Raw genomic sequence first — 12,988 nt, forward strand, 5'->3', positions numbered from 1 at the left:
AATATATCGTGATTTTCCACTGCCCAATATAATATTGATCTTTCAGTTCCTAGTATCGACAAAAAAAAATAAAATAAAATGTACATAAAACACCTTTGCACCGCCACTCTGGCAGAAAGCGCTGTCGAGCCCTGTTTGCTGTGCAGCGCAGCACCATATCTGTAGTTGAGGCAGTCACAGTGGAAGATGTGGAATGACGCAAACCCCAAACAACATGGATACAAAAATAACTGAATGATCCATGTAGGGCCCTATAAAATCCGTTTTATTTTTTCCCAAATTCCGTTTTATTTTTTCCCAAATTCAGTTTTTTCCGTTTTAATTTTTGAAAATTCTGTTTTTTCCGTTTTAATTTTTGCAAATTCAGTTTTTTTACCCTTTACTGTTATTTCAGTCGTAAAAAAAAAAGTGCTTTTAATGTTAATGATTAAAATGTACACAAATAAAATAGAAATGACCTTAAATTTATTTCACTGACACGTAAAAGTCACAAGGGAACTGCTCAGCTCTGTACTCAGGGCTTAGCATCGTGTTTCTCAAATTTTTATGCAGAAAGCGGAGCTGTGGAGAGCCACTTCGCCATTTTTTCAATGTTTTGATGGGGGAGAGTAAGCGGTAATAATGGAGCGGGAGGGGTTGTGTTGCCCAGATTTGCGTCCCCCGGTGTGCATTTCCCCCCGACGTACGTTCTTCTCCCACACAAAAACAGAATTTCATTTCAAGTGTAGAAATTCCGCGTTTACACTAGATTCCGCGTTAATTCGCCAATTCCACGATTCTGTGATCGCGGAAATTATAGGGCCCTATCAATGTCTTCTGATGGACATTTACAACACTTGCTTTTTTATGTATACATAAAGCTCGGATCAGTTAACCAGGCCGAACTCGGTTCTGACGACCGTTTACACATCACGCTATCTCGGTTCCTTGACTCCTCGCCTCCTAGTGACGATCTGCGGTATTACTGCCAGTATTGAAGGAGGAAATCAAGCAGTTGGTGACAGTAATGCACCAAAAGTTATTTGCCAACTGCCATAAAAAACAAGAAGAAGACGAAGAAGGAGGGAATCAAGCTAATCAAAATGGCGGCGCCCGTCACATTCAGAAAGTTATGCTTGATTATTATTGCTGTACTTCTGTGTTATTATTTAAAATGCCATTATTTAAAATGTTGAAGATTTCGAGATTTCCAGGCCTTGACCAGGGTGGGTAAATCCTAGCAAGGCCCGGTTATCTTCGATTGAAAACAACAGTCTATGAAGCAGTGTTTTTTTTTTTTTTTTTTTCAGAGTTAAACGTTTTAAGACTGATTGGTTTTGACACTTAACGTCAGCAACTCTTTTGCCATGTTGTGAACCCTCAGAGCAGAGCAGCTTTCATAATGTCAATCTAGCTTCCTGACCTACAGGGGTAACACATACAGAAATAAATACTCGAATCGCTCTGGATCCATTAGGCTTTATTTACAGTTTCAATGTTTTTTTCTGCTGCCTGTTTGTATGGACAAAAAAGCTGTTGATTTTAAAAGCAGTCATGCAGTGCAGATGGAGACAGCTATGGCTGATGAGTAAGACGTTTTCCTTTGGACATACCTCCGGCTTTCAGCTCCAAGTGCTCACTCAGTGACACGTTAAATACTGTCACAGTCCTGACAGACAGAATTTGGCTTTGCATGTACTTTTCTCTCCAAACGCAGCTGTTGAATGTTTGCACATACTAAAGCTATTACTGGGTTGAAAGTATGCTCATTGGTTTCTGCCTTAAATAGGGGCTAATTCTGTGTGCTTCTGTCCCCCAGAGGTTCACGCCATGCTGGACGCTTTCCTCCCTCCCAACACCTACTTCCGCTTCAACCCCTTCCTTAATGAAGAAATCTCCATGGATGAAAGCCGGCTGGAGAAGCTCAACATGCTGCAGGCTGAGGGCATCCGTTACCTGGAGAGGAATGAGGAAAAGCTGAAGAAGGTTGCTCGTCTCCTCACCCGAGAGAAAAGCTCCGTCCAGAGGGTGAAAGAGTGGGCGAGACTCCGGGCTGACATGTACAACGGTCTGACCTCAAAGCTGTAGAGACAAACAGAAATTACTTTTCCCATCCCGAACACGCTCCTTGTTCTACATTTAAATTATGTCACGTTACCGTGGTTACTGTAGCATGGTCAGTGTCTTTTTTTTCCGACCAAAAGCTGTTAAAAAAAAGAAGAAAAAAACACTTTGTGAGCTGCATCTTTAAAGCCAAACGCCTTCTGCGTTCACCAACACTTTGACTGATCGTCTACTGTTCATGTGCCAACAGCTTTGGCACTTCCCACTTAGGCAGTTTTCACTGCCAGCTACTTTGGCAGAGGACGTTTATCTGGTTACTATGTGTATTAACGATTTCAGCATGATTTTTTTATTTTTTTATTATAAACTTGGAATTTGAGGATCTCCCTGAATGGTAGTCCAAGTAACACTGTTGATTTGGAGGCGTTGTGCCTGTTGACTCTCCTGCTAATATTAGCGCAAGTGGTAGGAAGTCAAGGCAAGCAGAGAGTTGGCATCAAAACTAACTCCTGGTTCAAGTTAAAGCATATAAATTAGAAAAGCTTGATAGTTTTACTCCTCTTGGGTCTTATTTCTTAATAACCTTAACATACTGATGGCCCCTTTTGCATTTTTGAAGAAGGATAGATGAGCTTCATTACTGTAAGTTTCATCTCACTATTTAAATTAATTCTTTAATTTAATTAAGCGTGTCAGAAAAAAATAAAATGGATGGATGGATGCCGTAGAAATTATATATATATATATTTAAATATATACTCTGGATATTCTAAGATTTCATAAGTGAGCACCACTTAATCATCAACTTTCCTTAAAATTAAAATGTAAGGTCTGAGATTTGGAGATTTTCAATATATATATTATTAAAGCTCTCATCTGCCAATTCTGAATTTTAGCTCACTCCAAATTTTCTTTTAAAAGTATAATTACTGGCATTCTAAATATTTTTTGTCCTTCCGGCTATGAGCAGCTACTAATGATGTGTGAACCAGCAGCAGAGGTTGCTTCAAAGTGTTCCTGCTGCAGAGCAGTTGCTGTACAACAGGGATTTGCCAATTCAAAACAAAGGGATATTGGTTTGAGGTTGACATTTTCCACTGTGCTTATAATCTTTTATCAGGAATTAAGCCTTAATAGAACAGCTTCTTCTCTGTCTCTCTATTCCTGTTGAAAAAGTAGACGCTCACCTTAACTCTTAGATTTCAAAGCACAACATGTTCTTATGACAGAAACTGAAAGCTTGGATGGAACTGATCAACTCTGCTGTAACACGTTCAACCATTCAGGTATCTGAGGAAGTCCTCTTCTGAGCAGCTCACTTTCTCAGCAAATTACCGGTAAGGTCAAAATAAACAACAACCCAAAACAGTTCCAGTGCCACTTCCTTTGGCAGACTGTAGCTTTTGTCCAAACCTAGAGAAGTGATACATATGTCTAGCAAGCTGTTATTAGAAAGAGGCATTCGTTTGGATATTTTAATATCCTCTCTGCTTCCTTTGACTTCATTTTCATAGTTATCACTTTACTCCGACTGAAATTAACTAAATTTGAAGATTCCTACATATTTAACACATCCGTCACAGAGGAGTGTTATGGTTAGCCCCTTTAAAAGCCTGTGTTGCATTCGCTTTTTGGTAAAATATCGTAATTTTTACTTTCCACCAGGAAAGTCTAACCATTGCCAACCAGGGTAAAAATAGTGAGGTTTTTGAATTAGCCGAATATTTCGTGCAGCTGTATTTATAGTGTTTGTTTATAACAGTAAATAAAGAAATCTCTTTATAATTACTCAAATTAATTATTACGTTATGTCGTACTGTACATTTGTTAAAGATCGCTGTGGTAAAGTCTTTTATAACCTAATCAGGGTTGATTTGAGAGTCAACATTTTCTCAGTTGAAATGATTAAACTTTGCACATTTTACAATGCAGCTCTGGTTGAACAGTGTGAGTCACAGTAAAAGGTTAATAGGGCTCACTTCAGGTATTACTGGTGTTACAGATATGATTCTAATATAATATAAGATGCTATAGAGATGTAAATCACACAGATATGTTATTTAACAGAGATCTAAAAGAGGTTTAACTATCGTGTTGTTTTGACTTTGGAGTATTTAAAGTTCGCCTGTTTCAAACCCCATTATTTTGCCTGCATGTTTGCTTCTGCTTACATGTGGAGCTGTTTTCAGCTTGCCCTCTTTTCTTTGATGCCTCTCTCACTCTGTCTGCCTTTGTTGCAGCTTCCTCTCTCCCATACTGTAAGCTTTTCTGAAATGATGCAGGTTGAACCTCAAGAATTGTATTAAAACCCATAAGGTTTTCTTGGACTGGTTTCTGTTACTCATTTGCCACAGTTGAAAGTTGGGGTTTCTGTTTGCTGCTGTACAAACAGCTGTTGTTCATTTCCACAGCCAAACCAAGCACCGTGTGTCTGACAGTCACTCCCAGAGGGACCTAAATAAGATGGCTACAGATATTGTCCTGATTGTTTTTATTTTACCGTCCAGTTGTTGGTCCAGTGCAATTATTGTTTTTAGAATGTAATTAAAACCTATCATTGAACCACAATGCCGCCCGCCTCCTCTTATTATTTAAAGATAAGCCAGTTAGGATCTGAGTAAAGCTCTAGTTTCACCCTCAGCTCTTGGATCACCTAAGGAGTATAGATATTAATTCCATAATGTGTGCCTACCTACAACTGCCTAATTATTGGAGTGACACAACGTCACCTTTTCAGCTCAAAGTGCTAAATCTGATTTGTCTAAAATGAAACTACAATCGCTCCTGGTTCAGGTATGTGTGTTTTTTTTCCTGCCTTAACTCAAATGTGTTTTGCAGAAGCAGGGCTTTGTCAGGGGAATGTAATTTCCACACTCCTCCTTGAGATACCTGTCATGACATGGAGAAAGGTGAGGGGGAGTTAGTTGACTGCAAGGCTTTCCTTACCCAGAAATGGAAAACTCCCCCACCGTACCCCGCAACACTGCGCACCAACATAGCCCCCCTCTAATGGTCACATTTACAAAAACACAATAATGAAAATAGAGGATGTGAGAAAATCCATTTCAAAACTGCCCAGCAGATACAAACATTGCAAATATTTCTGTTGAAAATTTACCTTTAACAATCTCAAAATTTGTTTAGCATTTACCCAATTTAATGAACTTAAAGTGTTCACAGCCAGATATATAAAAATATAAATGACAATAGCGATTGCACGTTCTATAAGGACAGAAAAAATATTTTATTAAAAACAACACCTTCATAAATATCATAAGATGTCATGCTAATGTTAATCTTTCTTTCTTTCTTGTAACAATCTTCATTAGATGTTAAGCAAATTTTTAAATAGAACAAAAACAGCAAAAATGCAGTATTTTCCAGATCAGTTTCATCCCATTTGGGTTGCAGAGAACCTGCAGTTTATCCCATTCCTCACTGCTGGTAAAATGTAATTGTTAAGATCATAATGCCGTACATCTTGTTGTCAAAAACACCTTGTTTCCATTCATATATTTCATTAAAAGGTTTTATGTCCTTTTTTTCATCATACTTTATAAAACACTCCATAGTCGTAAGTGTTCTTTAATATTTTTAGGTATATTTCATGTGCAGGACTGGTCATTTAGAGGCTAAAGTCTCTTTCTTTCTGTACCATGGTAGCAGTTTAAAACTGCCTCTGATGCTCCCGGCCTTGTTCACTTCCATCTGGTCTCCTGTACACGTAGATTTACCTTCCCTCTCTCCATCATCTCTGCCAGCTCTCTGCCTTTACCTAAATTTGTTGGTGCATCAAAGTCTCTTATCTAACCTCTCCACTCCTGTCTTCCCTCTTCTCTTGTTGCCTCCTGACATGCTTTCCTCTCCTCCTCGCCAGTCAGCATACACAGTCCAATTTCCTTCCTTCCCTCCCTGGCAAACAGCACCAGAGGCGGTTGCTGTTCAGCCTCAGCTTCAACCAATCCTGTGTGGCAGTCTTTTTGGTGATTTGCATATTTGTTTTGTCTCAAGTTCTTCGTCGGTTCCACCTCCTAACACAACCCTCGCCAATGTATCTGCATTTTGGGAAAAGCACAGGGAGAAAATAGCTGGTTTGTGTCTTAGACAACACTGCTATTGTAGAACAAGTAAAACAAAGTATGATGTTATTGGTATTATGAACTGGATGGGCTGCAGTGCTTAATGTGTCTTTCAATCATACCTTCCATTATCTATTGTTGCTCCTCCTTGCAGGGTATGCTTGGGATGAGATGCCAGGCACACCCTGCACAAATCAGCAGTCCATCACAGGACAACTAAAACCAACAGGAAAAACAGCTATCCAAGAGTGAGTGGAGATGTTTTTGGACCATGCATTGAAGCTAGAGTACCCAGGGAGAACCCAGGCATGCACAGGGAGAACATTCAAAATCCAAGCAGAAAGAACCCAGGCTTGGATTCAAATCTACCTTCTGGTTACAAGGCAACAGTGATACTATCTGATTGTGTTCTAGTAGATGCCATAAATGAAAATACTTAAAGATTTCCCAGTAAAGGTTTATTTGTGGAATTTCTCATTTAATAATTGATTAATTGCACCAACCTGTCTTTCACCATTAGACTGAAAAGCAAATATAATACCAAAAAAAAAAACATTCCCCTTGACTTTGTTTCTAAGTTTGAAGACGTTTTGCTTCCTATCCAGGAAGCTTTTTCCAATTCAAAATGTCAGAAATAGCATTGAGTTTCAGAGCTTTATAGAGTAGCCCAACAAAACCTTGTTTTTGCTTAGATAACATGCATGCAAATAGAAATGGATGAACAGGTCCACCCCTTTGGAATGGGGGTCAGTTGGCTTCTTTTGTTAGCCAGTAATACCTGTCTATGTTTTTGAAAAGGGTGTCATTAAAGGGAATTGTTGGCCTGGCTGAATAGGCGAGGTCTTCTGTTCCCCTGTGAAGGGGTTGGGGTTGCGATTATAGCAGGAAGGGTTTAACTCAATTGAAGCAAAGCGACCACCCTTCCAAATGGGTTGACCCGTTCGTCCGCTTCAATTTGCATGTTTTCTAAGCAAAAACAAGGCTTTGTTCAGCTACTGAATACAGCCTCAAACTCAACGTCATTCCTGACATTTTGTATTGAAAAAGCTTCCTGGATGGGAAGCAAAACGTCTTCAAACTTGGAAACAAAGTCCAATGGATTGTTTTTTAACTTTATTGGAATTACTATGACCTGGATGACTGTGAATTTTCACCAGCAAAGCAAATATCCTCTTTTCTTTTAAGACAATTATCGGTAAATACTATTCCTTAGGTTTTAATTACGGTAACTAAAATCTTACTTATCCCTGCAGCTTTACTTAGATTTAAAACAAGTTCAGCATTAAATAACTTTCTAGAACATTAAATAAAGGAACTCCTACCAAAATGTGTCCCTACTTTCATTATTACCATTAATATGTATTAATCTACCCATCGCAGAGAATCACCAGTTGTATTCAATAGATTCTGGTCAGGTCATTGCCCCCCTGTAGTTAACACGGTTATCTAGGTTTTAAAGGCTGCCTCCACTCGATATAAAGAACTCCTAATGTAATTCCAAACCCCACCCAGTGAACGGAAATGCATCTTCACTCTGATGTAAACAGATTTGACTGCTGATCTGTCCCCCAGCAGTAATCACATCACAAATTTAATTTCTTTTGCACCTTTGGCAAAACATCCACTCTGCGAATACCAACATGTCTTTTTAGTTTAAGCCCAGGAATCTGCGTGTCAAGGAGTCGTTGTCTCACCTTTGTTTTCATGTAACTGCCTATCCTCAGGGTGGAGGCTCCTAAATCACAGCTGAGGTTTAACTGCAGAAAAGAAACTCAACTTGTTACAACTTAGTTTGTTTTGGAGAGAACCAGAATGATAATGAGATCATATATTAAAGGTTTTATCCCCAGAGTAAAACATAACCTACAGTGCTTTGGAAACCTGTTCATCGTAGGTAAAGATTTTTTCTTTCATCTTTGTCCTTAATCAACCTGATTTTATGTTTTCCTCTTGATAGATCCGCATGAAGAACAAGGGCAGGTTATATGTTTCTTAATAATTTTTTACAGATCAAAATAATGGCCAGGGGCATCGATTTATGCCACCCGTTATCCTAAATAAAAAAACAAGTTAAAATAATTGATTTTTAGAAATCCTGTAAGAAATAGATTCTATAGCTGTGTAATTTCATCTAAATGCAATTTCACCTGTTCTCAGATGTATGATGTAAGAGCATCATGAAGACTAAGAAAAACAGCAGAAAAATCAAAAGCTGAAAAACAAAAGGAGAGGAAACAATATCCAAAGCTTCAAACACGTCTCTTAGCACAGTTCAGCCCATCATCTGAAAATAGAAAGACTATATCAGAAGTACAAACTCACAAAGACGGTTTTGAGCAAGGAGAGCATCAATCAGAGCAGCCAAGAGGCTTCATGTAATTCACTCTACAAATCTGGTCATAATGGAGGAGTGATGCACGCATTGTCAAAGGAAGGCAATCACAGGTGTTTGCAGTTTGTCACTTGTCAGTAGGGAGAAGAAAACAGCTGGGAAAAGGTATTTGTTCTACACCACCATGAAACATCTTAATAATCACCTCTAATCAGAGTTAATTCAATCTATAGCTTTGTATCTTTATAGAGTTCTCGCAGAAGGAAAAGCTCAGAAAGGAGAAAATGTGTCAATAGATGCTTAGATGTCTTTATCGAGTCTAATTTTCTTCAGCCGATGACTTTAAGCATCCATTGCAATAATGAGCTCCAGTATTGACGATGCACCAAGGTGGAGATGGGATCTTCTCTAAATGGATTCTTGCATTTCCAGACACCACCCTGCCATTCAGCATGCAATTTTGAAGAATCCTTGTGCCTAATCTCCATAATGCAGTCCTTGAACCAAAGAAATCCCTCCGAGTATTTTAGAGGTAATTTACTCAGGAAACATTATGAGGCTGCCTTATTATTAAATGATATTCAAGACACGTCCCGATATCTGGGGGGCAAACTGAGAACCGAGTCAAGGACATTTACGACATTTCTCAGTATGGTGATGAAAGGGTAAACATGAGAGACAGCCCCAAGGTTTGCTTTACAATTTGACTATGGTCTAATTGTTCTCATCCAGTTTTCTGTCATTATTAAACAGTTCCTATAAAAACAGAGCAACAGTCCACATGTGGAGTCCTCTCATGCACTGTGGGTCAGAGAATGGGAGGGAGAGGAAAAAGGTTGATCCTTTTGAAGCTAATTTATTGCCTTTAAGACATCTTGTTATCTCCCCCTTTGCTTGCTGCAAGATAAATAATCATCCAGAACACAAACCCTTTCTCCTCTTGCTTCATATCTTGGCTTAATTTGTTTATCTCAGTCAACCAGCTACTGGAAGGCATCTCAAACCGCAAACCCTGTTTCCATGCCAAACCAGGCTTATCCTTACAGTAATAACTGAGTCACTTGCTCTGTGACTCCGTTTGAAGCCATGGCTGCTAATGGTTCCCTGTGCTGAGTCTGAAATAATGGAGGAGTTTAATGTATGTTCTGTAAAAGAAGACGGCATGGCTTTTTCTGGGTGATGATTTAACTAGGAGCAAATTTTCATTTTAGGTCACATGACCCTATCTAACAATACCTGACTGATTCCAGAGTCTATATGATTATTACTGTTGTTATTTAAAGTTAATTTAACATTACTAGCAATGTAAGGTTTGAGAGATGAGGAAAAACCAAAAAACAAACAAACAAAAATATATATATACTTATACACACAACAAATTCAAGCATACACAACACAAATTCAATATATATATAAGCTTTGTTGTGTTTTGTCAAATACCATTTAAACAGAACGATAAGCTTGAGTAAGATGAGACAAATTAAACCTTTTCTGCAACAAATATTCCATATGGGTTTGCTGCAACAAAAAGTGAAATACAAAGATAACCTCACCCACTTCTGTACATTCAAGAACTTAATTTATGCTTTAAGCATTTTACCTTCCAGAGGTCTTGCAAACATTGTTAAATTGCATGATCTTTTCAAGAAAATGTTTTTAAATGGCTTGTTGATAATGACCGAAAAAAAACAGCAAAAATCCTTGAAAGAAAAACACAGAATTTTTTTCTGAGTACAACGGTACTCAATGACCATCTCAGTTTCTAGACCTAAACTTAATAGAACAGCGATTCCTAAAGTTCGCTTTGAGACCTCACCAAGGAGATCCTTAGATCCTCTTCAAATTCAAACCTAAACAAACAAATGAAACTTAAAGGAAATAAAAAGTCAACACTTTGTGTGCTTTGATATCATGAGTGTTTATTTGACTTTCCCAAAGGGCTTGCATACTTTACCTAAAGACTGAATCATTGCTGTTATCTACTGTTATTTTCTGCACCAGAAATGAGAAAATGTGGTGCTACAGAAAAAAAGAATACTATGCCTATGAGACGCCTCCAAGCACTCTGGATTATCTAGAGTAAGGAGTAACAAAAAAAAAAAGAAATATACATATGGTCATATTAAATTGTAATATTATGGAAAATTACAGGCAAGATTTGTATTTTAAACCTTTATTTCTTATGAAGGTATTTGCACTTGCAACAAACATTACACTACATTTGAGGATATACAGGTGCCGGTTATATAATTAGAATATCATAAATATCCTAACACAGAGAATAATATAATTCAAGTGTTTATGTTTACTGATTTAGATGATTATAAATTACTATAATAGCCTTTTTAGGTCTAGCATGTTCCATCTTCCTCTTCACAATACTCAGAAGATTCCCAATGGAGATAAGGTCAGGTAAGCTTGCAGGCCAATTAAATGCAGGGATACTGTGTTCCTTTTAAACCAGATACTGGTAGCTTTAGCACTGTTTGCGTGCAAGGTCCTGTTGGAAAGTGAAATCAAGTAATATGAATTCTGTGCCTTTTCTCTCTTCCTCCAGACTCTGGGACCTTGAATTCCAAAAAAAATTCAATATTTACTTTCATTAGAGAACGTAACTGGACGACCCAGCAGCAGGCTAGTGCTTTTAGTCTTCAGCCCAGGCGGCTAGCTCTGACACGGTGTGTTTTTAAGAGTGGCCTGACACCTGACACAAGGCTGTGACAGCTGAAGCCCATGTCTTTGCATACATCTGTGTATTGTGGTCCTTGAGGCTTTGACTTCAGCTGCAATCCACTCTTTAGGATCCTTGCCCACATTTTTGAATGAGCCTTGTTTGAGACAGGGCGCTGTTATCCCCATTGCTTGTGCACTTTTTTCTTCCACGTATTTTCCTTCCCTGTGCTTCTCTATTAAATTGGACAAAGAGCTCTGTGAACATTCAGCCTCCTTGGTAATGACCTTTAGTGTCTCGCCCTCCTTGTGAAAGGTGTCAGTGCTCGTTCTTTGGACAACTGGCAAGTCAGAAGTCTTCCCCCTGATTGTGTAGCCTATAAAATGATGCTGTGAGAAACCATTTAAAGGCCTTTGCAGGTGTTTTGAGTTAATTAGCTGATTAGAGTGTGTCATCAGTATTTGACCTTTTCACAAAGTTCTAATTTGATATTCTGAATTTGGATATACAAGGTTAATTTTCGAAGCATTACACCTGAAACATTACATCATCAGATTTTAAACACAAAAATCTTGTCCTGAAAAAATATGTTTGATACTGACATAAATGTTTTTATTGCCTACAGGAACTATAATGTGACAAATAACTACATTGGAACATATTCTAAATGATTGACTCTGTCTGTTGATCTTTTCCTCTGTATTGTCCAACTCGTGTCCATTCCAAGTAGAAATACATTTACTTGCTTGATTTTACACACTACTGGCGGTTTCAAAGTTGTTTTCACATTCTCATGATTTTTGTAAAATATATTTTTATTGTTCAAGCTGGGGTTATATTAGATATACACTGTAACTGTTTGCAAATAAAAAAAATTCAGGAAGTAGTTTATGTAATCTATCGAATGTTGTAATGATACGTATTAATGCACTTTTCTCTTTAACTATAAAGTTTGGAAAACAAAAACACAGACTAAAAAAAATATCAAAAGACCACTAAAATATCAATTATAATTTTTCTCTATTTAGGACACCCTGTCCTATATTTTGAGAAAAACTTTAAAAAAATGATATGAAAATCTGAAATGTATCTTTATGATGCTAGTTTTGTAAGTAAGATGAAAGCACTGAAGAGACTGCGACTAGCAAAGAAATCTATTGTATGCTCAGTCTGTGATATTCTGAGGACCTAAATACTGTCAGGTAGTGGTAGGAAGGTTATAGTGAAAGCAGAAATCACATTGAAAATGCAAATAGGGACCACTGTCTCACCACGAAATTAAGAATTTTTAATGGATTTATATTTGAAATTCAGAAATGTGAATCAGTCAAACACAAAGAAGCAGCAATGGGTGCAGGGATCTGGTGATTAACACCACAAGGGAAAAACGGATAAAACGATATCCAAATAAATCATTACATTATAAAACAATAAACATGGGGTGCCTATCTCCAGCTGTCTATGGGCGAGAGGCGGGGTCCACCTTGGTCAGGTCACCAGTCCATCACAATGCAACACAGAGACAAACAACCATTTACGCACACACATCTAAGGAGACTTTAGAGAAGCCAATTAACTTAACAATCATGTTTTTAGACCGTGGGAGGAAGCCGGAGTACCCAGAGAGAACCCACCCATGCTCAGGGAGAACATGCAAACTAAATGCAGAAAGACCCCAGGCTGGAATTTGAACCCAGAACCTTGTAGCTGCAAGACAGCAGTGCTACCCACTGTTCCACTGAGCTGCTCAAAACAATAAACATAAAATGTAAAAAGATAAGAAAAAAAAAAAACGAATTAATTCCCTGAACAAAGTGGTAGAAATTGTAATTCACCTATTTAGAAACAAAATTTTGGAAATAT

At 38.0% G+C, this 12,988-nt stretch overlaps 1 protein-coding gene across 1 annotated transcript in view; it reads left to right on the forward strand.

The window, feature by feature from the left end:
* LOC107098110 (calcium-independent phospholipase A2-gamma-like) overlaps positions 1 to 3,371 on the forward strand; it is a 46,684-nt gene extending 43,313 nt beyond the window's left edge. The window contains exon 9 of the mRNA XM_015395580.1: positions 1,799 to 3,371. Coding sequence (XP_015251066.1) covers positions 1,799 to 2,067 — 269 coding nt within the window. The 3' untranslated portion in view covers positions 2,068 to 3,371. The remainder of the gene's footprint in view (positions 1 to 1,798) is intronic.
* Positions 3,372 to 12,988: the final 9,617 nt, after the last annotated feature.

Source organism: Cyprinodon variegatus, unplaced genomic scaffold, assembly GCF_000732505.1.
Source record: "Cyprinodon variegatus isolate N-32 unplaced genomic scaffold, C_variegatus-1.0 Scaffold748, whole genome shotgun sequence".
NCBI classification, from domain to species: domain Eukaryota; kingdom Metazoa; phylum Chordata; class Actinopteri; order Cyprinodontiformes; family Cyprinodontidae; genus Cyprinodon; species Cyprinodon variegatus.